Source organism: Arvicola amphibius, chromosome 5 (genome assembly GCF_903992535.2).
Source record: "Arvicola amphibius chromosome 5, mArvAmp1.2, whole genome shotgun sequence".
Classification (NCBI taxonomy): domain Eukaryota; kingdom Metazoa; phylum Chordata; class Mammalia; order Rodentia; family Cricetidae; genus Arvicola; species Arvicola amphibius.
The window spans coordinates 138,628,254-138,656,145 of NC_052051.1; the positions used below are offsets into that span (position 1 = coordinate 138,628,254).

At 44.2% G+C, this 27,892-nt stretch overlaps 1 protein-coding gene across 1 annotated transcript in view; it reads left to right on the plus strand.

Annotated features, from left to right (window-relative positions):
* Window positions 1-27,250, plus strand: part of Onecut2 (one cut homeobox 2) — a 44,939-nt gene extending 17,689 nt beyond the window's left edge. Inside the window, exon 2 of the mRNA XM_038330520.1 lies at window positions 23,959-27,250. Within this exon, the coding sequence (XP_038186448.1) occupies window positions 23,959-24,245 (287 nt within the window). The 3' untranslated portion in view covers window positions 24,246-27,250. The remainder of the gene's footprint in view (window positions 1-23,958) is intronic.
* Window positions 27,251-27,892: the final 642 nt, after the last annotated feature.

Genomic DNA, 27,892 nt, shown 5'->3' on the forward strand with positions numbered 1-27,892 from the left:
ATGAGGCTGAGAGATGACAGGCTTGAGCAGAAAAGGAGGCAGTTCTGAGGCCACCATGGAGGGCCTTAGACTCCCACCTAGGGGTATGTCAATGGCCCTCCTCTTTGGGCACCAGTGTCAGGGTATACACAGCATCATATCCTTCCTTTGTTCTCTTGCCTCAGCCTTTTGTCTGCCAAAGAGCTGGCATTGCTAGCTGGGCTCACCACCCCTTCCCAGGAAGTTCTCCATCAAAAGCCTCAGAGTGAGGTTTCCATAGGTAGATTCTGGAAAGCCCCTTAAAAGTCATCATGGGAAGTGGTAGGTGGGTACGTTGGAGGATGAAGGAAAGCAAATCCTCATTACAGATAAGTTGGCTTTTCCACCTTAAGCCATGCCAGCTGAGAAGCCCAAGTATTCTGTCTCTTTAGAGTTCTGAAAATCCTGAGGGTATGAATGTACAAACATCCCTTTTCTAGTTGGGGGGAGGGGCCTCAACTGAGGCACCCTCTCTCCCAGGCTGCTCCAAGGGGGTTAAAGGAGCAAACTCTCCTCTGCCCCTCCACTTTCTTTCTCCTCTATTTCTTCCAACCCCCTTGCTGATCTTTTAAGAAAAATCCCCCGCCTCTCTCTCTCTCACACACACACACACACACACTCCATGATGTAGGTGGAAATCAGAGGACAACTTATGGAATTTGGTTCACTATTTTCTACCCTATGGTCCCAGGGCCATGTTGCTGGCCCTTACCCTGGCTGCTCAAATCAGTAAGAGCTACAAGGCACATAATGTAATGAGTGATCTTTGTGTTTGGAATCATACAGGCTCAGGTATATAACTTTACCTTTGTATAATTTTAATTCAATCTCCCGGAACCTCAGTTTTCTCCCTTATCAAGCGGGAGTAATATGTTCATCTTAGAGAGCACATGTAGGTATTAGACATGACCTATGTAAAGTAACTGTCAGGTAGCAGCAGACGGATGTATCTCCACAGTTTTCCCACAGAAACCCCGGCCTAGCATAATGACCCAAGAGGCAAGATGCCTTTGGGTGTTTAGGGGTAAGAAAGCATATGAAGTACGTATGTTACTGAAGGTCTGTTATATTAAATATATGTAACACATTACCTCCAGACTCATAGGACCCAACAATTAATACTTATTTCTCATGTATCTGCAGGAACCAGCTAATATAGGCTGGTCACAGAGGGGTTTGCCCATGCTCTATTATGGTAGAGCTAAAATACTCAATCAATAACCGTCCGTCTCTGTCAGCCCATCAATGAAAGCAAGTCACATGACTGAACTCAGAGCTAGAGGGGAGCCCATTATGCGGTTCTATAGCAAGAGTACAGAGGGTAAAGAAAAAAGGTGAGATTGAAACTTTCAAATTTGTCTAGGTACTCTACCTCATGACACATATTTCTCAAAGGGAGATGCTCTCCTAGTGGCATGTGGATATTAAGGAATGTCTACCAGAACAGCATTAATGCTGGCAGCAAAGAGTAGGTAAATGTGGAAGCAAAAGTATTTGATATTCATAAGGAAAGCAACTGTGTCTGACTGCTGTGTCGATGTAGGACATTCACGACCTTCCCTACTAGATCACAGCAACCAGAGACCCCAAGATTTGCCCTGCTTTCTTTTCTCCTTAGCCTGCTACAGTGCCTAAGGCACAGTTAGTCAACACTCGGGAAATGCACATGGCTAAACGACCCCAAGGTCACACAGCTACAGTGTGCTCTGGGTGTGGGTGGGATTAGAGTTTCTTTCCAGGAATTACTAGTGGATTTCATTTTGTTGGATATGTACTTGGCAGATGTTTATTTGGGGAATTAGATTGTGGTTATGCCTATGTTTTGTAAAAAAAAAATTCAAACAGAGATGCAGATGCTGTATTCAAGTTTTGCAATGACTATAGAAGCCGTTTGGAGGCAGTATCCAAAAGATATTCTTGTTTATAACTCTACACTGCATCTCAAGTTCTGTTTTGTTTTGAAGCCTCAGGTTCTACTTCTGGATCATACTTTCTTTTTAATGGGAAGCAGCATTAAAAAAAAAAACAAAACAAAACACTTGAGTGTTTTGTCATGATTCTCCATGCAGGTATTAAGGGATGTCTTCCATTAGGAAGCATGCCCCCAGATAACGTTCATTTGCATTTTCTTCTCGGCTTGTCTCTTAATGGTCTGGTACACAGAGGGCTACTTGAGCTGATTTATATGGATGTCAGCTGCTCTCATTTGTGCATACTTAATTCAGAGAGGTGATCCCATTGATTTCCAAGCCCTGTATTCCAGGACATGGTACTGGCGTAGATATTTCAGCTGCTCTAACTACGTTGTCTGAAACAGGAAAACACTTTCACGTTCTAGAAGTAATTTTGATGGGCATCTCACCATGTTCTATATTACTCACATAATTAAATTCTCTTTACTTCAACTTTAAAATCAAATTGGCAAGCATTTTTTTTGAGTTCCACTGGGTAAATAACTTCATTCTGCATGCAGAGGAAATGGCACCTATAGCTTGAGACACAGCTCCCCTTTCCCAGGTGTTCTTGTTTGCTTCTCTTTTGCTGTAATAAACACCATGTCTAAAAGCATCTGGCGGGGGGAGGGAAGGGCTTATTTGGCTTCCAGGTTATATAAGCCATCATCAAAAAAAAAAAAAAAAAAAAAAAAAAAAAAAGCCAGGGCAGGTGCTCAAGGCGGGAACCCAGAGGCAGGAACTGAAGTGGAGATCACAAAGGAGCACCATTTACTGACTTGCTCAGATATCTTTTTTATGTAGCCCAGACACCTGATCCTGCCCACAGTGGCCTTATGTCAGTCAGCAATTAAGAAACTACTCAGAGGTCAGCTCGTGGAGGCAGTTCCTCAATTGAGATTCCTTATTCCCTGGTATGTCTAGATTTGTGTCGTCAAAACCTAACCAGCACACCATGGGTGTGAAGAGGCGTCACCCTGAGTAGGCAAGTGTTGTCTCACTGTATTAAGCTTGTTTACCCCAGAATTCCATAGTCTTTGTGTTTTGTGCCTACTGGGTACTTAGTGTTAAGAATACAATTTGTAACCCACACCTCCCGCCCCGTGGAACTCCCATTCAGTACATACAAGTGATGTGAATCCCAATGTCCCCCATCTTTGGGAAGGAGACATAGGAGTAGCCTCGTCTCTGGCCTGGTCTGCTGTCGAGAACAGGTAGCATGCTTCTTTTGTCCTGGAGATAACCATTCCATCGATCCCCTTTGGTGTCAGAAATGTAACTGGAGAGCTGGCATTCCTTAAGCACTGGATTAATACTCTGAAAAGTCCCGGAGATGTGCACTGTTACTTTCCCTTTGGACACTTTAGAATTCATTAGACTAATCGGTCTTACAGACTCTTCAAGGCTTATTTTATTTATCTCTGGGCTTAGATAAGGTACCTTAGTGACTGAATGTATGTAGATGCTTAAAACAGCTACTGTGTAGCACATGGTCGCTAATTGCTAATACAAATAATAGTCATTGCTAACCTTGTTATAGCTTCTCTGAATATGAGCAAGAGACTGCCTCAGTGTCTCTCTCTCTCTCTCTCTCTCTCTCTCTCTCTCTCTCTCTCTGTGTGTGTGTGTGTCTGTCTGTGTCTGTCTCTCTCTCTGTGTGTGTGTCTCTCTCTCTCTCTCTCTCTCTCTCTCTCTGTGTGTGTGTGTGTGTGTGTGTCTGTCTGTCTGTGTCTGTCTCTCTCTGTGTGTGTGTGTGTGTCTCTCTCTCTCTCTCTCTCTGTGTGTGTGTGTGTGTGTGTCTGTCTGTCTGTGTCTGTCTCTCTCTCTGTGTGTGTCTCTCTCTCTCTCTCTGTGTGTGTGTGTGTGTGTGTGTTGTTTGGCATTGTCGCTGAGAACATGAGCATGGATGTCACTTGCAGTTTTTCACAGCCACCATTACTAGCCCAGTAGCCCCAGGCACATCTCCTCCCCCCGCCCCCCAGACCTAGGAGATTTTGGTGCCCCCTTGAGTTGGTATGCAGATTGAAAGAGAAAGTGTGAGGATGCTCCACGCTGGCACAGCCGCCTTGGATGACCTTAGTGAAGACATCTGCTTGTCACACCTGGACACATCTGTTCTCCTGAGTGATCTGAGTGTCACCTTCAGTGGTAACATGAAAGATGGATGAGAGCTGGACATGGCCCCCACTGAATCCACTCTTTGCATTCCCAGTGTCTCTTCAGCACTTTATTTTACAGTTATAGCCTTTGGCTAAGTTGGTGCTTTGGGCCCAGAAGTCAAATGTGTGCACGATGGGTCCAACTGAATCCTACTGCGTCATGCTGGGGGTAAATAAGTCCATTCTGCAAGTATTCTGCCACAACATTCTCCGCCTGACATACAGCAAATGCTACGGAGACAACGAGGCTCAGTTCATCCTTGTGAATAATGATTCCAGCGTGGGAAGTGGGATCGCACTAGAGAGTCGCTTTCATCAACACCAAGGGGGGTCATGGGGCTACTGGTGCTTGGGAAAGCGACTCCCTCTTTCACATCCTTGTTGGTTTCAACATGCCTGGGCTCTGCCCTTATGCTACCATGCTGGCCAAATCCATTTCAACTGGCTTTGAAGGGCTCCTGTTTGGTCTCACACTAGAGTGTGTGTTTCCATGTCCACAAACCTCAACAAGAGGAAAAAAAAATAGCCATTGCGTTTTTTTTTTTTGAAGCAACAACTAATTTGCTTGTGTAAGATTTTGAAATCCTAGCCTCTGAGTTGTCAATGTTCCCAGCCTGTGTAAACAATCTCCAGAATCCCTGCCTGACCCCAAATTACTCCCAAGCATTAATTGTCCATTGTCCTGGTGGTTTCGTGGCCACATTATTTCATATTCATTAGTGTTTTCATGAAAAATTACAACACTAATTAGAGCAGCTTCCAGTTAATTCACTCGATGATTCATTACCTCTCTCCTCTCTTGGTGTTCTGCATGTGGTCATCCTGGAGAAAGCATCCGAGGGGTAATTACAGTTGTGTTCCCTGAGTGATCGCCTTAATGCCATTAGTTCTGATCCACCTGCACAGCCCAGCAGCTCTGATGCCGTCTGGATGCAGCTGCACCCTGGTCCATGCCCTGTGGATGTCCAGGGAGAGGGAAGGAAGAAGGGAAGCTCCCAGTGAAGACTGGTGTTTAAGGAGGTATCCAGGACAGCAGAGGGGAGCAGAGCCTCAGAGAAAGGGAAGCCAGGGAGCTTAGGCATATGAACATCCCTTTAGTGCCTTCTGCAGTCTAGAGTAAGGACAGGGTCATGGGCATCCGTGCTTTGAATTTAGCATGCAAATGACCAAGCTAGACTTTTCCTTCTCAAAGTTCTGGTATCTTGTTCATCTAGTAAGAAGTTTTGGGGCCTACTAGCATGGATGCTATAAAAAAAAATAGAAAATAACTGTTGGGAAGGATGTGGAGAACCTGGAAGCTTATGCATCACCAGTAACAGTGGAAAATTCTGAAGCTGCCATGGAAACAGAATGGTAGTTCAAATTAATGCTTTGTTTGGAAATGCCATCTTAGATCCATACTGTAAAAGAACAGCAAACAGGGTCTCAGGAAATGTGTGCACATGCATTCATGTTTATTGCAAGAAGGGGAACTTGAGCGTTCATCAACGTATGAAGGGGCAAACAACATGCAGTACATATACACCTATATTGGCCTTATACTCAGTCTTCAAAAGGAAGGAAATTCTTCCAGGCCTACTGGCACATGCCAATAATTCCAGGACTCAGAAAGCTGAGGTAGGGGATTGTGGCTTAGAGACCAGTCTGGGTTACAGAATAGGAGCTAAGGCACTGGTTCTCAACCTTCCTAATGCTGCGACCCTTTAAGGCAGTTTCTCATGTTGTGGTGATCCCCAACCATAGAATTATTTTTGTTGCTACTTCATAAGTGGGATTTGGCTACTGTTATGAGTCATAATGTAAATATATGATGTGCATGATATCTGATATGCGACCCCTGTGAAAGGGTCGTTCAGACTCCCCAAGGGGTTGTGAGCCCCAGGTTGAGAACCCCTGCACTAATAGAAGGCTGGAACAGTGACAGAAAGCCCAAGGAGAGTTGTTTTATGAGATGCATTCCCAGTGTCAGCAAATGGAACTTGACCTTCTGTGACACTCTGTGCTATGCCATAGAAGCCACACATTATGGATTTCTTGGTTTTGGTGGTGGATAAGTGCATAAAATATATTCGATACTGAGTGTAAAACTTAATGTGCAGCTTCACGGCTTCTGTTCCGAATGCCCGTTCTAACTGTATGGAAGTTCATTGAGTTGTGTAAATTTAAATTTTAGGTCCGGTTAAATGCCAATGCTGACACTTGTGACTTGGGAGTGATGCTGGCATGAACTAGAGCAATGAGGGCCCCTAGAGGCATGTCCCTGTGCCTGTCACAAGCTGCTGAAGGAAAGTCTAAGAGCAGACTGCCAGCCATGGGGGCCCCCATGTGTTCACCCACTGAAGATGCTGTCAAGCTTTCCAAATGTTGTACATTCCCAGATCAGTCCAGTCCGCTCCCTACAGGCCCTAGTTTTGGAGTTCTTGAAGATAAAGCCTTTTATATTTCTTGCCATTTTAGGGTGTTTGTGTGTGTGTGTGTGTGTGTGTGTGTGTGTGTGACATTTTAATTTTTATTCCTAGATTAACAATTTTTAGTAATGTCTTATATATTTATTGGAAACTCAAGTGTCTTCTGTGAAGTACAGTGCAGTCCCTTGCCTATTTTCATATTAGGATGTCTGGGTTTTGCTTATTGATTTCTGGTAGATTTTATATATTCTGGCTCCAAGCCCTTTGCCAATAACATGTATGGCAAATATCCATGACTTTCTTTCTACTCTGATTTCTGTCTCCAGTAAACAGACATTCTTAATTTTAATGGGTCCTAATAGATCGTTTTCTTTTGGATTAATACTTATTGAGTCTTAAGAGATCTTCTCAGGATTATCGGATATTAGCTTGTATTATTTTTCTGAACATTTTATTTTTTTATATTCACCCTAAGATTTGTGATCTGTACAGAACTGTGTTTTGGGGTGGGGGGATGACTCAGTAGGTGAAGCACCTACTGTGTGTGCAGAAAGATCTGAGTTTGAAGATCCAGAGTGCACAGAAAGCCCTGTGCCGCACATATGGTCTATCATCCCGGTGCTCCCACAGTGAGGTGGGCAATCTCTGGAAACTTACAGACATATTTTGTCATTAATCAGGATTCATGGGTTTGAATCTCTCTTTGTGTCTTTGGCTCTGTTACGTGGGCCTAGAGTTGTGTGCTTTCTCCTCCCCCATGTGGCACTATGTGCCTTACCGAACATCTGGGTAGCTGACCCAATATGGCTTTGTCGAGAGCAGCTTGGGCATTCTTTACCTCAGCGTTCCCTGTACATTTCCAGATTAGCTAACTAAACTCCAAAGAATGGAGGAAGAAGGAGAGGAGGAAGGAAAGGGCGCTGGTCTTCCGATTAGAGGTAGCGTTGTATTTATAGACCAATATGGGAAGAACTGAATCTTGTCGGCATCAAATCTACCAATCTAGTTATTTAGATAACCTGTATTTCCTCTAAGAAACAGGAAAACTTCTGCCAGAGACTTGTACAATACCTATTGTTAGATTGAGTCTCTCTATTTGTTTTGATATTAGTATAGATAGTATTGGCATGTGTATGTGTACATGGTACATGTGCATATACATGTTAGCCTGTGTCTGGGTACATGCACACATATGTGCATGTGGAGGCTGAAGTGGTGTGTCTTCTTTGATTTCATCCCACCTTATATACTAAGGTAGGTTCTCGCATTTGAACCCAGAGTTCACTGATTTGCTTAGTCTATCTAGCCAGCTTTCTCCGTGGATTGCCATCTCTGCCTGTACAAGAGACTGCCGTGTCCGCCTAGCATTTACGTGGGCTTCGGGGTCCAAACTCTGACCTCCACGCGTACACAGCTGGTGCTTTCCTCACGGACCCATCTCTCTAACCCTGATACACAATACTTTTAATATTCCATGTGTAGCATTATATCAAAATACCATTGATTTTTGTCTACTGTCTTAGAATTTTTTAATTCTTGTATTAATTTTAGCAGTTTGTTTGTTTCCCTAGATTTTTTTTTATATAGGTACCGTATTGATTTGTGTGTGTGTTTATCTTGTTACTGGTCATCTTATTGAACTTCTTTATTAGTCCTAATAATCTGTTTCAGGGACCCTTGAGTTTTCTAGGTAAAAATGAGATTATCGTGTAATGAAGCTTCTGTTTCTGTCTGGAAAAAGAGTATAGAGTACTGTAAATGCAAGGAGTCTGGAGTCAGACTACCCTAATTTTTCATTTCTTTTCTTTTTTATCTTTATTTTATTTTATTTTTTGAGACGTGGTCTCTCTGTATCTCTGTCTCTCCTAGGACTCACTCTGTAGACTAGGCTGGCCTTGAACTCACAGAGATCCTCCTGCCTCTGTCTCCCAAGTGCTGGGATTAAAGGTGTGCACCATTATGCCTGACTGTATATACGACCCTAATTTTTATCCCAGCTTTGCTACTTGCTATGTAGCTGTAATTAATTTGCTTAATTCTCTTTACCTTGGTGTCGCTAATTATAAACAGCCCCTCACAGAGTGGCTGCAATAATGGAAGAGTTCTTGCCAATAGGAAGGAAGAGCACGCAAAGAAAGAGCAGCCCCTGTTCCGTTTCTGCAGTCAGTCGGTTTCCTCACTTCCTAAAGCTCAACATTGTATCTGTTTGTTTGTTAGTTTGTTTCTTTGTAATGGCTACTTTCCCGGTATAGAGCAGGATCCTAGTGGTGCTTGAAGGCCTCATCTAGAGACTCTGAAGCATAGCCTTCTGATTTTATTGTAGGAATATATTTTTTCTATATTTGATATATTTGACACAATTTGAGATATTATTGTTCAGCTCTGAGAGGTTGAGCTATTCACATAAAAACGGAAACACTGGTGCTGGAATTGTCTTTACCTACCACTGAGATGTGAAAGGAGAGACCGCCTGCCTGCCTCCTTATCCACACGGCTCCCCACCTATAGACCCATTAGTGTAACTTTTCCAGAAAACATGCTTTGATATGTTGTAAACCTCCTGAGGCTGTTCCTGATGAGATCATCACAGAACACGCTGGCCATCCACTGTTTGAGAAGAGTATCAAATTCCCGAGCTTTTGTGTTTCACTAAACTCTTATTAACTTGAAGGACATCTTCAAGTTATTTTTCTTTTCAAGGAGAGAATACAGACTGTGTTACAACAAGAAAGATCAACTGATGAATATTATGGTCACTGTGTCCATATGCCTCAATGCTTCCTCTATATGCCTTATTTTTCTGCAGGTTTTTAAAATATTTATTTATTTAGTGCGTACACACATACACAAACATAAACACACACACACACACACACACACACACACACACACATATATATATATATATATACAGCCTGCTTAGTCTGTATAATGTTACTTGTATGTATATGATTTCAGGGCTGACCACTTAGTATTGGATAACCAATTAGGGAACTCATCCCTGGAGAAGACTATTTCTTCCACTTTCAGCATTTTGTCCTTGCCTCCAGTTCTTTGTCTATGGGTAGGGACACCATGAGATTCTTCATGTTAGCATACAATGTTAGCATGGCGTACTTCTTCTGGTCTTGTTTAGGCAGCTATATCATTGAGACTTCATGGGCACAGCTTCCCTGCCATTTCTAGAAGACACAACTTCACAGCAGCCTTCCTGATCCTCTGGCCCTTACGTTCTTTCTTTCCCATCTGCAATGTTCCCTGGGCTTTAGTGCAGGAGTTGTGTTGTAGATTTATCCCCTGGGGCTTGACAACCTAGAACTTATTCTCTGTGTTTTCACTAGTTATGGCTCAATAATGGTCTCCTGTTGCAGAGGGAGGGGTGAGAGCTTATATCTATAGATATAAGGCTAGATATTTAGGGATTATTCTGGTTTAGTAAAGTATAAATCTTGGGCTTTCCTCTATGATCCATGGCCTTACTAGCCCTGGCTGGTTAACTAGGTTTTTACTACCAGGTGTGATTTCTCTCCTATTGAGTAAGCCATAAATCCAATTAGAGAGCTGTTGTTTACAACCAAGATATGAATACCACTATTGCACTCATGTCTTGGGGTTATCATGCCATTCTGGTTATCACTGTGGCTCATAGGCATTGCAGCTGGGTAGAGCTATTGGTTGCTTTCCTACCTTGGAAATTTGCATGCCACCTTCTGATATGTTGGAAGCTAGTCCTCTGTGGGGGTGGCTTCCAGGTCATATCCAACTCAGCTCTCTGGGTCTTCTGTGCGAAATGCATGGTGTCTTCAGCAATAGAGACTTACCTTCAACTTTGGGGAGACAGCCAAGAGCTACAGCCATAGACTATATTGTTTTGAGAGTCTTTTGTTTTCCCCCTGACCAAACATTCAAAAGGGGTTACTCATGATACTGAAATCTTTTGTTTTTGCTTTTGGTAGTATATGGTCCTTGGAATGAGTATTATCAGACTAAGTGGAATAACTTCATTTAAAAAAAAATATATATGCATATACAGATTTACATTATTGTATGTAGTTTAGATAAATAAATAATGGTATGATTCCTTGTGAGTTTTTCAGACTTCTTTGCTGTTACCATACTCCTCCCCCTCCTGAAGGGGAACCTCAGCCAATCACATTCAGTTTTGGGCGTGTTCCCCTAGGGCCAAAAGAAACATTTAAAACATCCATGTGTGTTTGTTTTTCCCTCTTTGTTTTCCTGCACTCCACTCCGCTGGAACCCTGGCTTTGTATTTTATATTAAAGCTAGTCTGGTTAATTTTTTTTTTTTTTTTTTTTTTTGGTTTTTCGAGACAGGGTTTCCCTGTTGTTTCTAGAGCCTGTCCTGGAACTAGCTCTTGTAGATAAGGCTGGCCTCGAACTCAGAGATCCGCCTGCCTCTGCCTCCCGAGTGCTGGGATTAAAGGCATGCGCCACCACTGCCCTGCTAGTCTGGTTAATTCTATTCACCGCTTGCCAACACCCTCCTCCTTCTGTGCCGACATCCCTCCCATCACCGCCGGTTATAGTTTTTACTGTGGTAAGTTTCCGCTTTCTTTTTGGTCTTTAAAATGGTTTCAGTGGGAAGTTGAGCCTTTCCTGGATCTTCTAGCCATTTGAAATCAGGCATTCCTACAACTGCTTTTGAAGCTTCTGGCTTTCTGGCTAGCATGGAAGCATGTTATCCCTAGCTGTCTCCAGCTATGTAGAAAGCTGGGGATTTCTTTAGGGCAGTGTTCTGCCTGAGCAGAGTGGATGGTCAACAATTGTGATTTCAAAGAGTGGGTTCTCCAAAGATTTATCATAGCAGCTAAATGAGAAAGCCTTACTGGATTAGATGGGGGGGCAGATGGATTCTCAGAGCTCGGTCACTCCCTGGCAATGGTTAGGACCACACAAAATGAAGTCACCTCTAGGAGTTGTAGCCTCTCTGTACTCATCTAAGTGCTTTCTAAATTCTGCCGTCTTTGAACTTCATGGTTTTACAGCCGAGACCATCTGGCTTTAGCTGCCTGGTTTTTAGTGTTTCTTGTTTCTGCTCTCAGAGCTTCAGCTGAAAGGGAAGCAGAAACAGAAAACATAGCTGCTCTCAGTGCAGGCTTCCACATGCTTCCTGATTGCCACCGGAGCCAGCTGGTAACGAAGAGACCGACATCTGAGTGCTCTCGTTTTGTAAGTCTCAGACCCTCAGTGACTTTGCATTCAAAGTAAAAAAAAAAAAATAATAAGGACAGGAAATAGAGCTACTTTTATCCAAAGACTGCTCTTTGAGGCATCGGAACCGAGATCGGCCCCTGTGCTGCCAGCCTTTCGTTGGAGGAGAGATGAACATTACAGGGTTGCCGTGACGCTTATCCAAACCAGGCTGCTTATAACCCGCCCAGCACTCGCGTGAAGGCAGAGTTCCTGGGGTGTGAAGAAAGAGCAGAAGTTCATCACCAATCGCCCGTGTTTTCCAAAAGAGTAGAGGAGGGTAACCTCAGAAACACCCACACGCTGAGAAATGTGTCCTGGGTCGGTAGCTCAGCAGTGCACAGCACAGACATGCGTGGGCAGCACCCAGCCCCTGGGTCGGTAGCTCAGCAGTGCACAGCACAGACATGCGTGGGCAGCACCCAGCCCCTTTGGCCTCCCGAATCTGTGAAACTAAGGCCACCCGTGCTGTCTGGACTCCAGAGTGTTTGTATGTATACATGTATGCAGACATTTGAAAGCCAGAGGTCAACCTTGGGTGTCATTCCACAGGTGCCGTCACCTTGTTTTTAAGACAGGTCTAGGTCTCCCCGTGGCCTCGAATTCCGAATGTAGTCTAGGTTAGCTAGCCAGCGAGCCTCAGGAACCCACCTGTCTTTGCCTCCTCAGCTTTGCGATTGCAAGTGTGCACTACCACACCTTGCTTATTTTTTTATTTTATTGCCTTCTGGAAACATTTATTTCTTTGGAGAATTTCACCCATACTTGTAAAATACACAGTGACAAACTAAATCAATAGCACAATTAATTGGAATAAAAAAAGGCTGATTTATGCACATATGTCCATACATATATGTGTCTATACCATACATGCCTGCACACATGTATATTATATATATATGAATTATATACATAAGTATGTATATATAATTCACTATCCTTCCAGTTCCTGGAAGGGTCATTTCTCAAATTTCTGAAAGAAACAAGACAAAGAAACAACTTAAAACTGATTAAAAGATATCATACTGCTTTGGGCCTTTGGAACCTCAGGTTTGGGTCTGAGGCATCTCTGGCTAAGACATGTATCTCAGTTTCTAGAACTAATGGAGTTCATTAATGCAGTCATGTCCTATGCAAAATAAATGAGCATAATTATCCATATGTTAACCACCAGGACCAAAAAACATATGATTTTGATGTGAATAGGATCAATCTTTTTTATTGTGGCATGCATTCTTTTTTATCATTTTTATTGAACTATACATTTTTCTCTGCTCCACTCCCTTCCTTCCCTCTCTCCTTCTCCTGTACCCTCACACTCCCAATTTACTAAGGAGATCTTGTCTTTTTCTCCTTTCTATGTAGACCCATGTATGTCTCTCTTAGGATCCTCTTTGTTGCCTAGGTTCTCTGAGGTTGGGGACTGTAGGCTGGTTTTTCTTTACTTTATGTCTAAAAGCCACTTATGAGTGAGTACATATTACATTTGTCTTCATGTATAATTCAATTTTTTTCTAGATCTACCTGTTTGCCTGCAAATTTCAAGATGTCATTATTTTTTACCGCTAAGTAGTACTCCATTGTGTAATTGTACCACATCTTCTTTCTCTATTCTTTTTTAAATGTTTATTTATTTATTATGTATACAATAGTCTGTCTGTGTGTATGCCTGCAGGCCAGAAGAGGGCACCAGACCCCATTACAGATGGTTGTGAGCCACCATGTGGTTGCTGAGAATTGAACTCAGGACCTTTGGAAGAGTACGTGATGCTCTTAACTTCTGAACCATCTCTCCAGCCCTTCTTTATCCATTCTTCAGTTGAGAGGCATCTAGGTTGTTTCCAGTTCTGGCTATTATGAATAATTCTGCTATGAACATAGTTGAGCACATGTCCTTGTGGTATGATTGAGCATCCTTTGGGAATATACCCGAAAGTGGTATCACTGGGTCTTGAGGTACATTGTTTCCTAATTTTCTGAGAAAATGCCATACTGATTTCCAAAGCAACTGTACAAGGTTGTGCTCCCACCGGCAATGGAGGAGCATTCCTCTTTCCCCACATCTTCTCCGGCATAAGCTGTCATTGGTGTTTTTGATCTTGGTGTACGATGGAATCTCAGAGTTGTTTTGATTTGCATTTCTCTGATGACTAAGGCTGTCGAACATTTCCTTAAGTGTCTTTCAGCCATTTTAGATTCCTCTGTTGAGAGTTGTCTGTTTAGTCTGTACTCCATTTTTTTATTGGATTATTTGTTCTTTTGATGACCAATTTCTTGAGTTCTTTATATATTTTGGAGATCAGACCTTTGTCTGATGTGGGGTTGGTGAAGATCTTTTCCCATTCTGTAGGCTGCCGGTTTGTCTTGTTGACCATGTCCTTTGCTTTACAGAAGCTTCTCAGTTTCAGGAGGTCCCATTTATTAATTATTTGTCTCAGTGTCTGTGCTACTGGGGTTATATTTAGGAAGTGGTCTGTAGAGACAGTTTCTAAGGAAAGCAGCTTTCTCCTTTGAGAAAAAGCCAGTGTGCTTCCCATCTGACTCTAACCAAGGGAGAACTGAGGTAGTTAAGAGTTTAGCTTACAAGAACCAAGTTCACGATACTGCGTCTTTGGTCATCTGGACCATAGCGCACCTTATTGATAAGCCAGGAATTCAGAAAGGCAGGGAGAACTTGCAAACTACTTATAGTTTCTTAAATTCCAGGAGCACAAAATAATAGGATAATGACTTTCAAACTGCCCCATGTCCAAAGTAAGCCCTTGCTTCACCCAGGTCATTCAACTGGCCCTCAGTAGCCAACACGACATTTTGGAGCCTGAGACCAAGTCTTCTGTGTATCAGCCTCCACTCCCCATGCCCTTTTAGCAGTGTACTGGCACCTGTCCCTCTGCTGGCCCAAGCAGCCTGCAGGACTGAGATTTACCAGCATTGATGCCAACCGAACACTAAATCTGTACCAGCACAGTCTGAGTACTGCTGGCTTCCTTGTTTGAATGTGAGGGATCCCTTTATTTTCCCTGTAGTCTCTTGACTGTGCAAATTACTTCCAGAGTCAGGGTTAGCTCGCTTTTCTGTCAGTACTGGAGAGTCACCTCTTACAAGCCCAGAAGTGAAGGGAGTTAATTTCCTTTCCTCTTTTCTCAGAAGCCCATAGACTGTGCAAAAAGAGCAGCACGAACTTTTTGCCCTTGGTGTTTTCCAACCCTGTCTCCCTGGATCTCTCTTGGGATGGGCCTCCTTGCTAAAGGTCACTCTCTCCCCTCTTTGGACAGTCCCTAGCTTCAGGCTCTTCAGCTGAAAAGACAAAGGTTTTTTCTGCAAACTTCAGACCTATAGACTTGCAGGTGCTGACAGGTCCACACTGGTGATGGTTTCCTTTCCCCACCTCTGCCCCTATCTCCATCCTGGTAAGAGCATCATGAACTCTTCAGGGGAGTATTTACTGAATGCAAGGCGAATAGAGCGTGGCTGCATTATTTCTTAGATGCTAACGAGACCCATCGCAGATAGAATGTATTTGTACATAAATTAGTGATGTCAGGAAACAACTGTGGTCAGGAGCCTTTTATGCCCTCTGACACAGCAAAAAAAAAAAAAAAAAATGTCCACCATGGTTTTATCTTTTGCACGATACTGGGAACTAAATGAGAAAATAAGGAAAAACAAATGTTGTATAAGGTGTGAAAAATCACTTGAAATCATGAGTTATTTTTTTTTAAATGTATGTGTATGTCTCTGCCTTGAGTGCCTATCACATGTGTGCAAGGGCTCACGGGGCCCAGAAGCAAGCTTCTGGAGCTGGAGTGACCGGCCATCATGGGCCATTTTCCAGCATTGCCAAAGCTTTTAACCATGGAGCTGTCTCTCCAGCGCTTCAGATCATGAACTCAAACCCTCCCCTTCTGAAACCACGTTCCTTTTTATCTGTGAAGGAGAAACAAGAGTCTTGTTTACTGAACATCTGTGTATTGAATGTGACAGCTGGCATTGCTTGTGTGTGTGTGTGTGTGTATTTACACATGTGCATGTGGGAACATGTGTGTACGCATGTGTGGAGGCCAGATGCTGATTCAGCTAAGCTGGCTAGCCAATGAGGCGCGGGGATCCTCCTGTCTCTGTCCTCCTAGCTGATGGAGGTGGGTCTTCTATCAATCTGTTGATTTCATTGGTTAATTAATAAAGAAAACTGCTTGGCCTAATAGGTTAGAACATAGGTGGGTAGAGTAGACAGAACAGGAAGAAGGAAGTGAGGTAGATGGCTCAGTCAGATGCCACGCTTCTCCTAAGTTAGTCAGACTGCGGTGCCTCTCCTCAGGGAGAGAGATGCGATGAAGCCAGCCACCAGGTCAGATGTGCTGAATCTTTCCCGGTAAGACAACATTCGTGGTGTTACAAAGATTATTAGATATGGGTTAGTCAAGATGTGAGTAAGAGGCTGAAAATAATGGGCCAGGCAGTGTTTAAAAGAATACAATTTGTGTGATGTTATTTCGGGGTATAAGCTAGCCGGTGGTCGGGAGCTGGGCAGGATGAAAAGCAGGCCTGCCCGCAGCTCCTCACTACACCTAGCGGCGGGGTAAGAGACACCACCAATTTGCTTGGTTTTTTTACTTGGGTTCTGAGGATCCAAACTCAGGTCCTCGTGTCTGCATGTTACTGACCCAGCTGTGTGCTCAGCCCACAGCAAGCTTCTTGATGTCCTGGAGCGGTGGGCACTAGAGTTCCCAGGAAGTGAGGATACTCAGGCTGCAGTGAATGCTTAATGACCAGGGGAGACCTGGAAGCGGCTTGGCTCTGAGATGAGGCTCCAACCCTGCCTTTGGCTCATCCCATGAGCAGAGAGGCAAAGGTTGTTCTTGGCTTTGGTGTCTACCGGCTCTCACCACAATCAGGTTGCATAACATAACCACAAAGCAGGTGGCAGATGTCAGCGTTTATTTCTGCTCGGGAGTCTGTGGCTTGGCCTGGCTGTTTTGCTGATCCAGGCTGCACTTGGCTGATCTCAGCTGTGCTTCCTTAAGCATCTGCAGTCAGCTGCGGGGTCAGCTGGGGGTGATCTAGTATGACTGGAGTTGGGTCAGCTCATCTCCTCCCACAGTTAGCCCTTGGCCTGTTAGTGGCATTCCCAGAGCCGAGACAAACTTTTATCCAGCGTGCTTGTGCTAAAGCCGGGCCCTTCATCACCAGCCCTCAGACTAGCTCCCCTCACCCAGCCCTGAGAGTCTCTGGCTGACTCTGTGTTTTGCTGACGGAGCCAGGACTCTCTTGCCTTATCTCAGCTCTCTGTAATGACCTCTATTTTCTTTGCTATGATGAAATACCTTCAACTGGGTACCTTACAAAGAAGAGGGGTGCATTTAACTCATTACTGGAGTGATATGGCATTGGTGTCATTGTGGCTTTGATGCAGACTATATAGCAGAAAGTCATAATGCCAAGTGAGAGCTAAAATGGAGATCAGATAGCGGGGCAGGAAGCTAAAGGGACACATGAGGCCAATAGACATCCTACAAGAATGGCATTCGTTACTTTGACGGCACACATTAATAACCCCAGAACCTCCTACTAGATCCTGCCTCTTAATGCATGGCAGCAATCCTCTAAACACTTAAACTATATCCAAACTGTAGCATATAGTGCCTCTTTTTGGTGCAAGCACTCATGGTTTCAGAGGGGAGAGGGTTAAAAGAAAAAGCCATTTGTGAAGACTCTGGGTGTTACCAGATCGACACAGGAAGCAATGTCATACTTGGAGGTGACACATGAGCTGGGGGGTGAGGAGGGAGGAGGGAGTGTGGTTGCGGGGACAGAAAGGACACTTGGGTTCTTGGAGGACAAGGGTGGACAAGACAGTCCCAGAAAAGTAAGTGAGACCTGAAGGGAAGCAGAAACGAGTCTAGAAGAAACATAGAAGATCAGAGATGAGGGGACAAACCATCATCCCCAGACACTGGAATCCCCTTGGACCATATTCATCCCGCTGCTGTTTTGGGACCAAGGACTTGCTCAGGCCTCTTCCTCCACCAAATAATTCATGAGCCTCCACTATGACAGTATAATTCTCTCCGCACGCATCCCCTAAAGCTGCTAGTATAGGAAGGATGAAAACTCATCCCTTCTTGTTTAATGAGGCCACCACATGGGGGTTCTATTGTTATTTCATATTAATAATTCCATTTCAGAGTTCCAGGCTTAAAGAGGGTCTCAGCCCAACATAAGAAAGGGCCACATACTGATGGGGATCAGAATTCATGGTGCAAAACCCAGGCAGTGGGGCATGTTTCTGCTCCTGAAAGGCAGGACGATTCAAGTTATGCTTTAAGTCACTTTTACTTCAAGGAGGGCATTATTAGGGGGTTGAAAAGGGAGGTTCTGAGTCTGCTGACTGTCAACCTCAGCAAAGAGGGGCCACTGAACTTTTATGAACTATAAATGGGAATCCATACCTCTGCTTTACCTTCCTCTAAAACGTGTGGAAAGGAAGTTCAATGGGGCATCTCGGTACTAACGTTGATTCTGTCCGATCCTTATTTTTTCTGGGTTCCTCATTTCCATTATGAAAGTGACAGCTTCTGACCAGACAAGGACCCCAAAGATCTATGACTATGGGAAAGACCAGGCTACAGGAGGTAAAAAGATGTTCAGGTGACCAGGTATGATAGCTCATGCCTAGAATCCCAGCACTCAGGTGTTAGAGGCACGAGGGTTGCCACAAGTTCAAGAAGAGCCTCAATGAAACAGCAATCTCTGTGCCAGTCAAGATCACATGTATCTTGTATTAAGCAAAGCAAGTAAGTGTTCAGAGGCTTTGAGAAACTAAAGGCACTGAACCTATGGGATAAATCATGAGTCTAGGAGAAGTGTGGTACCCGAATGACCTCACCCACCTGTACCTGCCTCCTGAGCCAGACACTGCCTTACACACACACACACACACACACACACATGCATATACACCACACCACACACCTCGTGTTGTCTTCCACAGATGCAAATTGTCTCTGGCTTGATAAATCCCAACTCATGTCTCTGACCACAATTCCTGCACATTGCCCAGGGTGACCAATGGGCACAGCTAAAGACCTGAGTGTCAAAGGACAACTGAGACCACATAATTCTAGGTGAAGCTCCCTCTCAAAGCAAATAAGACATGGCTGTCCAGGGAGTTGGAATGGAGCGATGTGGAAAGAGAATCAGTCAGGAGAGAACTGATCTCTCCCTCATGGTTACGAAGGATCAGCTATGGGAAGTATCACATCCCAGGCTATTCAGTGTCTTATCTTATTAATCTCCTTGATACACCAAAAGTGGCAAATCAAGTGGTGACCAGGTAAGAGGCAAGTTGACCTATTGAGATGTGAGAGTTGGCTTGCGCCTGTACCAGAGCCTCCATTAGAAACCAATAGTTAACACCCCACTCTATCAGTGCGCCTGCATCTGTAGGTAGGTAGCTGCCTGCTGTTCTTTCCTGTTAGTCACAGGTCATGGACAGATCCCTGAATTCTTGTCTGTCCAAAATTTACTAAGCTGAATCAACGGAATTCCTTCTGGAAAGAGGAAACTGGCATGGTGGCAGGGGCAGGTCACCTTGTTGTAGATAAACAGATGTTTATCCCCATCTCCAAGCTGGACAGGAGCTTTTGAATATTCTTATGCTCCACATAAAGAGGGTGGGGACAGTCACAGATGGCTGGAAGCCGCCTGGATTCACACCAGCCTCACTAGCATGGAGTTCATTCATTGACTCAGCTATGTTCTCTCTTGCTTTTTTTTTTTATTCCTAAAGAGAAACGGATTCAGGATGCCATTGACCCACCTTCCAGTGTGAAGTTCCCCTCAGGCAGCTGGAAACTGGGTGGGACTGGCCAGCACTAGGCTTTAGCAAGACTCCATCAACACTGCCTGTGAACATCTGCTGTTATTTGGAGTCTCTGACACATTCCTCAGTTGTAGGGAGTCACTTGGCACTTCCTAGCCACTCAGAAATGGGTACATATTGACCGTAGGGTTTAATAACAATACCGGAACCACTTACAGGCTACTTGTGTCTCTGGGGATAGCTGGTGCTGGCGCTTGCTTCAAGAATACTGAGGTTCTAGACAACAAAGAGGACCCTAAGAGAGACATACATGGATCTAATCTACATGGGAAGTAGAAAAAGACAAGATCTCCTGGGTAAACTGGGAGCGTGGGAACCTTAGGAGAGGGTTGAAGGAGAAGAGAGAGGAAGAGAGGGGAGCAGAAAAAAATGTAGATCTCAATAAAAAAGCAATAAAAAAAAGAGTAACAACAACCAACAAAAGAATTACTGAGGTTCACAACCTCACGCCGCCTGTCATTCCATCTGATGACTTTTTTTTAGACTTTCAAAGGTAAAACTATTCCATTCTGTTTCTGAGCAACTGACTTTGCTTTTTTATTTGCTTATTATAATATACTATTTTAATTTATTCTTTGAGAATTTGATGTGTTCTGCGATGTATTTCAACCATATACTTCTGTCTCCCCACTTCCAGATGCCATCTTTCACATCTCTCTCCTGACTGCATGACCTCATTTTCTATAGCTCACTGAGTCCAACCAGTGCTGCCCGTATGTACATGTAAGCATGAGCAACTTATCACACCATTAAGGAAAATGATCTCTTTTATAACTTTATTTATTTAAGATTTATTTATTTATTATGTATAAAGTATTCTGCCTGCATCTATCCCTACAGTTCAGAAGAGGGCACCAGATCTCATTACAGATGGTTGTGAGCCACCATGTGGTTGCTGGGAACTGAACTTAGGATGTCTGGAAAAGCAGTCAGTGCTCTTAACCTCTGAGCCATCTCTCCAGCCCTATTTATTTTTACAACCAGATCACTGCTTCCCCTCCTTCCTCACCTCCCAGTCCTCCCCCATCACCTCACCTCTGCACCCCCACCCATTCCTCCTCCATTTCTGTTCAAAGATGTGCAGGCCTCCTGTAGATATCAACCAAACATAATATATCAAGTTGAAGACTGGACAAGGCAATCCAGTATGAGAAAAACGGTCCCAGAAGCAGGCACAAGTGTCAGAGACAGCCCCTGCTCCCACTGTTAGGAGCCCCACAAGAAGACCAAGCCACACAACTGTCACATACGTGCAGAGGGCCTAGGTCAGTTCCATGCAGGCTCCCTGCTGTTGGTTCAGCCTCTGTGAGCTCCTATAAACCAGATTAGCTGGTTCTGTGGATTTTCTCATGGTGTCCTTGATCCCTGTGGCGCCCACAGTCCTTCCTCCCTCTCTTCTGCGGGATTCCCTGAACTCTACCTAACATTTGGCTCTGGGTCTCTGCGTCTGCTCCCATCAGTTGCTGGATGAAGTCTCTCTGATGACAGTTGGGCTAGTCACCAATCTACGAGTATAGCAGAATATCATTAGGGATCATTTCATTGCCTTTATTTTTTCATGGCGGCCATCAACTGCCAAACATCAATAGCACCTCAGCTTGGGATGGGGCTGGAGAGCCCTTCTCCCAGCCATGCTGCCGTGATGACTGGCTTGAGCTTATGTGGACACCTACAGCTTCTGTGAGCTCAGGAGGACAGTGGTCTTCTTGTGTCCAGAGACACTGTTTTGCCCCAGTCTTCCCCAAGTTCTGGCTCTTAGAATGTTCCTGCTCCCTCTTCTGCTATTTCCTAACCCTGGGATGGGATGGCCGCAATATAGATGTCCCACTGATGGCTGAGCACTCCACAAATACCTGTTCTCCGCACCTGGACCAGTCACTGACCAGCTGACTTTGTGAGTGGAACTCATGAGTTGCCAACTTCCAGCTGTTCATACTCTGAACAAGTTCAGTTCAGCTATTTCATTAGTTGGGCCTGTTTGACTTGGTTTACATTTACTGGAACATGGCCTCTGCCCGTCTGTATTCTGGCAACTTCAGAAAGCCATTGGAAGAGCACAGAAAGAATCGATCCGTTATTTCTTGGCAGTGCTGAACATTTTAAGCATTTGATATTTTTCTAAGTATATAAATCTAATATCTATCTCATCTGTCTGTATCTCACCAAATACAATCTGACAAACCAATGTGGACCTCTCCCGCACAGTGTAATCGCCCTACTAAAAACACAAATAGAGGCTTCTCTGAAGGGTAATCAATATCGGTATAAAAATTGAGGGCTGCAGGACTAATCCAGAGGAGGGCGAGTTGACAGAGGACCCCAGCCAATGTTTACAGAAGCTATTTGCTCAGATTTTATCAGGTGATAATTGGGCATCACTATTTATTAAGAATCCTCCAGATGAAGGCTCCACCCCCAGGAGGCTGGGACAGGGCTGGGGTGTGAGGACCTGAAGTGGCCATGAGTGGCCAGGCGCCTTGTTTCCCACATCTCAGAAGAAGCTGTCAGGAGTGTAATAGCGCAGAGCTCCACAGACTCTGGAGAGGACTAAACACTGCCCTGCACGGAGGCCCCTCCCCTTGCAGCAGGAGCTGTTCCCTGGAAGGGAAGGAGGAAGCTTGGCCTGGGGACCATCACTCTCATTATCTAGGTGTCCTCTTATTTCCTTGGCAATCATCCTGCCTGATGGTTGCTGGAGTAACCCAATGAGTGGAGACTGGCACTGTGAGCTCTCCCACTTGGCTCAGGAATACAGGCCCTGAAAGGCTAAGCACTCTGAGGTCCCAAGTCTTAGAACTAGGAGTCAAGACTTGAAGACAGGTACCTCTAGCCACAGGGCTTCCATGCAGCAGGTGCTCCAGAAAATTTTCGAGAGCAAATAATTCAGACTGAGGCATGTGGACCACTGGGGACAGCATCACCTAGGAGCTAGTGAAGAATGCGGACTCCCAACCCAACCCTGGCTGCGACCACAGCTGTTTGTAAAGTGCTCTTCAGATGCCTCCTGCATGCCGTAACGTTCAGGATCACTTTAACAGATGACCTTAAATATGACACGAGAGTCTCAACATGTGCTTATGACAGCCAGACAGGAACCCACATAATCCAACAAGCCATGAGAACTTGGTGGGGTGGGCTGGGGTGGGACTGAGCAAGGGAGTGTGCATGGGGAAGCCATTCAAGGGTGGCGTGGTGGGCAATCTCAGTAGCTGCTGCCTGAAGTCATATTGCCAGGGAGCCTCCCTTCATGAGAAAAACCCTAAAGCCTCCAAGAAAAATGTACTTGTGTGGATATTTTTACTTTTGAAAGATAATATGGTTCATTTTCTTTGTTTATTCTTCATTTCTTCCTTCCTTCCTTTCTTCTCTCTCTCTCTCTCTCTCTCTCTCTCTCTCTCTCTCTCTCTCTCTCTCTCTCTCTCCCTCCCTCCCTCCCTCCCTCCCTCCCTCCCTCCCTCCCCTCTTCCTCCTATTTTTTTTCTTAATGAGAGAAGGACAAACCAGGAAGAAATTATTTACCCAAACTGACAGGCCCCAGCAGTTTTCTGATCAGAGGTCCCTCTGCTCCTGCAGCCCTTAGAAGGTACACATCTTGTTTACTTCAGGAGTGAGTCCTCTTTGTTTCTGTATGGTACATAGATAGCATCTGTGAGGTTGGTGAGAGAAGCTTCAGTTTCCAGAGTATTTTCCCTATGAGTGTTGTCCTTGAGTTAAATCCTCTTCAAGCCCATTCCAGCTGCTATGGTAAAATATCATGAGCTGTATTATATCAACTGGGGTTCATTTTCTCAGGAGACTGGAAAGGAAAAAGAAATCATGGGACTGCTCTCTGGTTCACAGATGATAGTATTGCCGTGCGCCGTCACACGTTTGGAAGGCATCCACTAGCGTTCCTGTAAGATCACTAGTCACAAAGCCCCTGGCCTCATGAACTAGCTGCCTCCCCCAAGCCCCACCCTCCTAATGTTGCCCTTGACTAGTATCTCAGCATATGAATTTAGTAAGGGTACATAAGCCTCTACATAACAGCAGATCCCAAACTCTTCAAGAATGTTCCACAGGCAGGAATGCCTGGGCTAAGGTCTAGGCACATTTGCCCATCAGTACTCTGAGATGTGCAGAAAGGTATCTGCTCACCACTGAGCAGCTGTGGTTCCCATCACCAAGATGAATTGGGTAGGTTTGCTATTGACAGTTGAGCAATCTACACAATAAAACCTAACAGTTTCATCACCTATACGATGTTGTCAATGTCTTCAATGGATCACCTTCCGATTGGGTTCTCACACTACCACTGACCCCGTTCCCTTTTCTTTTCTCTCCCTCAAGCGTGCAAACGCAAGGAGCAAGAACCCAGCAAAGACAGGAACAACTCCCAGAAGAAATCCCGCCTGGTGTTCACGGACCTCCAACGCCGAACGCTCTTTGCCATCTTCAAGGAGAACAAGCGTCCTTCGAAGGAAATGCAGATCACCATCTCCCAGCAACTGGGGCTGGAGCTGACCACGGTCAGTAACTTCTTCATGAACGCCCGGCGCCGCAGCCTGGAGAAATGGCAAGATGACCTAAGCACGGGGGGCTCCTCCTCCACCTCCAGCACTTGTACCAAAGCATGATCCAAGGACTCTCACCTGGGCACAAGTCACCTCCAAATGAGGACAACAGATACCAAAAAAACCAAAATACCAAAAAAAAAAAAAAAAAAAAAAAACCAAAAAACACAGACATCAGATTCTTAGCTGGGGCCCTTCACTGGTGACTTGAAAGCACAATTCTCTTGAAACGTCTCTTCTAGCTGTAATCATAGGCCAGGTGTTCATTGTGTTCGCTTTTGTTTTAAATGGCTACAGAGTCCAAGTGCGCGCTGAAAACGAATCTCTCCGAACCAGACAGTATCCTCTGAGCATGCTAGGCATTCCAGAGATCCAAATGGGGCCTTCTTGGAGCCAGTTCACTACAGCAGGGTGTCAGTCGAGCTCAGCATGGCTGTAAGCGTCAACAGTCCCATTCGGGCCCTGTCAATCTCTTGCATCTGTTGCCCACGAGTAATAGTGGGAATTTGGCCTGAGTAAAGACACAGCGCAGGATTCCAAGACACTATGTGATGAAAAGAATTCAACAACAAGAAAGACCTCATTTGCTTCCCAAGTGCTTAGCGTCTTTATATCACAATATACTAAAAATCCTCAGCCATAACATTACAAAAAAAAATCAGAACGGTAATTACTGAGCACAAGTTTTAAATATGAAAATCAATAAAAATCCAAGGACCTGTTTTTTTTCCAACTCAGGCATTTTTTCACTGGATAGTTTAGAAAGTTTTAGGTTGATTAGTTTACAATGTTCCTTTTCTTACCTCCTGGAAATCTCATGTGGTCTTTTGGATCCATCGGGGGAAAAAAAATAAAAGTCAGTTCACTTGAGCTCAAAGTATCAAGCACAACGAAGATAAAACAGAAATAAGGAAGGTTCTGGTTTCAATGCATCCAGTTTGACAAGGCGGTTTAGATCTGCCTTGCTTGTGTGAAGTCATTAGGGAATCATTGGAAATATGGCTTCAAGCACACTTTGCAGTTTGTTACAAATTCTATTTGTCCATAAGGCAGATGCACACTCAGGAGGCCAAGTTAACTGTTACAGTAGAGGAGCAAATGCATCGTTTAAAAAGATGTAGATTTTTTTTAGATCATTACCATGTCCTTGATTTACTAGTCATCCGGTTCCTCCTCTGTGCATTACGAGAACTACCATGCGGTTCGTTCTCATTCTTGCTGATTTATGTTGTTCCCTATCCCATCCCATGAGTTGGGATGCTTCTGTTGTTTTCTAGAAAGAAACAGTTCAATAAGCCACATCCTGTCGTCTCTTCCTAACTCTCCTCCATTGTTGATTCATCCTTGTAAAACAGCTGACTGAATCTGGAAAGAACACAGCACACCAAAGAAGCAGAATACTGCAAACCAAAGACATTTATTACCTGCCATTTTCTAGCCTACAAATACTGTGATTACTTTTAGAGATCAGAACACCTCTGTAACTCCGAGTGGCAGTCGGCTCTTGTCTTGGGCTCACCCTCTGGCTGAGCAAACCAGCTATGTCAATGACATTTGCCAAGCATCCAGGCGGTGGCTTCACCACGCCAGCTCTGGTTGTCACTTTCTCATAGCGAGTGGAAGAGGGCCCACAGAACTCTGGGAGATTACAAAGGTCACTATGTGCATACTTACCAGTGAATGGCCCCAGGTGGGCACCGTGAGGTGTTCCAAGCAAGCCAAACGCTGCAATGATTCTTTACAGACACTTAAGACTGACTTTTGTATGAATTACTTAATTGAAACCAAAGAATCTTTTTCTGCACCTACTTCTGCAACAAACAGAACTGTCCCATTAACTGAGTAAATGATCCCATCAATCACCGGAAATCACCACCAACAAGAAAAGCACGCTAAAATAAAAACAAAAATGGAAAAAAAAAAAAAAAAAAAACACCGAAGACACACTGTGTTCAAACAGACCTCTTGGGACATTTTTTTTTTTTTTTGGAAGCAGATTTGAAAGGGTTGAGACAAGAATCAGAACACAGAAGAGCCTCAGTGGCCACTGCTTCATTTGACAACTCACTCGGTAATCTTAAAGCTGAAGATTGTCTTTAATTTGTGCCTATGCAGTTTTTTCAAAAGAACATGGAACAGAGCAACAGAAACCTCAACAGCTACAATACCAAAGACGAGGATTCTCACACCTTTTGTCTCAGTTCGTTACCTTCTTTTGCCTGGCTAAAATACTAATAGCGTCGTTGATCTGTACAAAGGTAATTGATTTCGTTTCTTTACGCAACGAAAGGAAAGGGTCATTTGTTTGATTTCATTGCTTTCCCTTTAGTTTTGTCTTATGGCTTTTTACTCAGCACGGAACCCCCCCCCCACAAAAGGTTCCATGGACCCCAAATTTGAGATGTTGGGATACTGAATGCTGTTCCCCTTTCTCTTCAACAGAGTCTGGGATATACCTATTGTCGCTTGAATGTTTGTTGCTTACCCCTTCGACTTGGTTGCTTCTATGTTCAGTGTCTCATTATTAGGGGAGGGGAGGGGAGCAAGGGTCAGGGGTAGGAGTCTTGGTGATACGTCCTCTCCAGAGCCACAGAACCAAAGAATTTATAGAGAAATTTACAACCTCATCTTCATGTGATTGCCACATATTAACAGGGCTTCATTTGGGGGTGGGGAAACATGTAAAAAAAAGAATTGCCAGTTTCTACTTTTCTATTAGCTTTTTAAAAAAAAATCAGCTGTAAAGTTGCATTTCTAAAGAAAGATATAAATATATATATATATTAAATGTATGAGTACATATATAGACCAACCTGCATTGGTGACAACCCAAAGTTTTGCTGTCATCATGCCATCTTTTTGTCATATGTTCCATTTTCTGAGTATTCGGTTCACAACTGTTCTCATTTCTCATACCATTCCAGAGTTAATTTGCCACTATGGTTGTCTGGCAGTATTCATATTTCTATGTCAATTTATGGGAAAAGTTGAAAGTCACATTTAAGTATTACTACATGTAACCTGTTGATGAATGGATTCATGATATAAATGAGTTTTATTTGCATCTAGTCATCTCTATTCTATGCCTCAACCATGCTAAGCAAGGTTTCTCCACCAGGTTAGCTCAAAGCTACTGTGGCTGGCAGTTCGGGGAATGCTTAGTGGTCCATTCCCACCCACTGTGGAGTAGAACACCCAGAAATCCACCTTCCAGGAAGTGCCCTATCCATCAGGGTAGTCTAGATTCTTCAGAGTGAGCAGAGCCACCAGGGACTTCTCATGGGGAAGCCCAGCACCTAGTGTAATAGGTTGATCAGGTGTCCTCAGGGTAGTAATTACCAATTTGTATTGAGAAGCTTGAATGCAACCATAGCTCCCACTGGGGTGGAACAGGGTCATGGTGGGGGAGGGGGGCATAGCTCAACCCTGGAGAAAAGACATGTGGCAGATTGTGAGGAGAGTTCCAAATTCCCATCCCTGGGGAGCCACATTATCTGCTGTGCCTCCTCTTTACGTGCCCAGGGTGGTCTATCCTGTGTATGGGCATCATTTCTAGAACTCCGTGTGATTTTTATAGTCTATCCTGCCCAGGGAATGTTTCTTTCACCCTTCCCTTGTTTCCCTTTATCTCTTGCTTATATTCCATGGACCCTTGGTCAAATGACCGAGAGAAATGCATATTTCTTCCAGAGGTTGCTCCCATTTCAGCT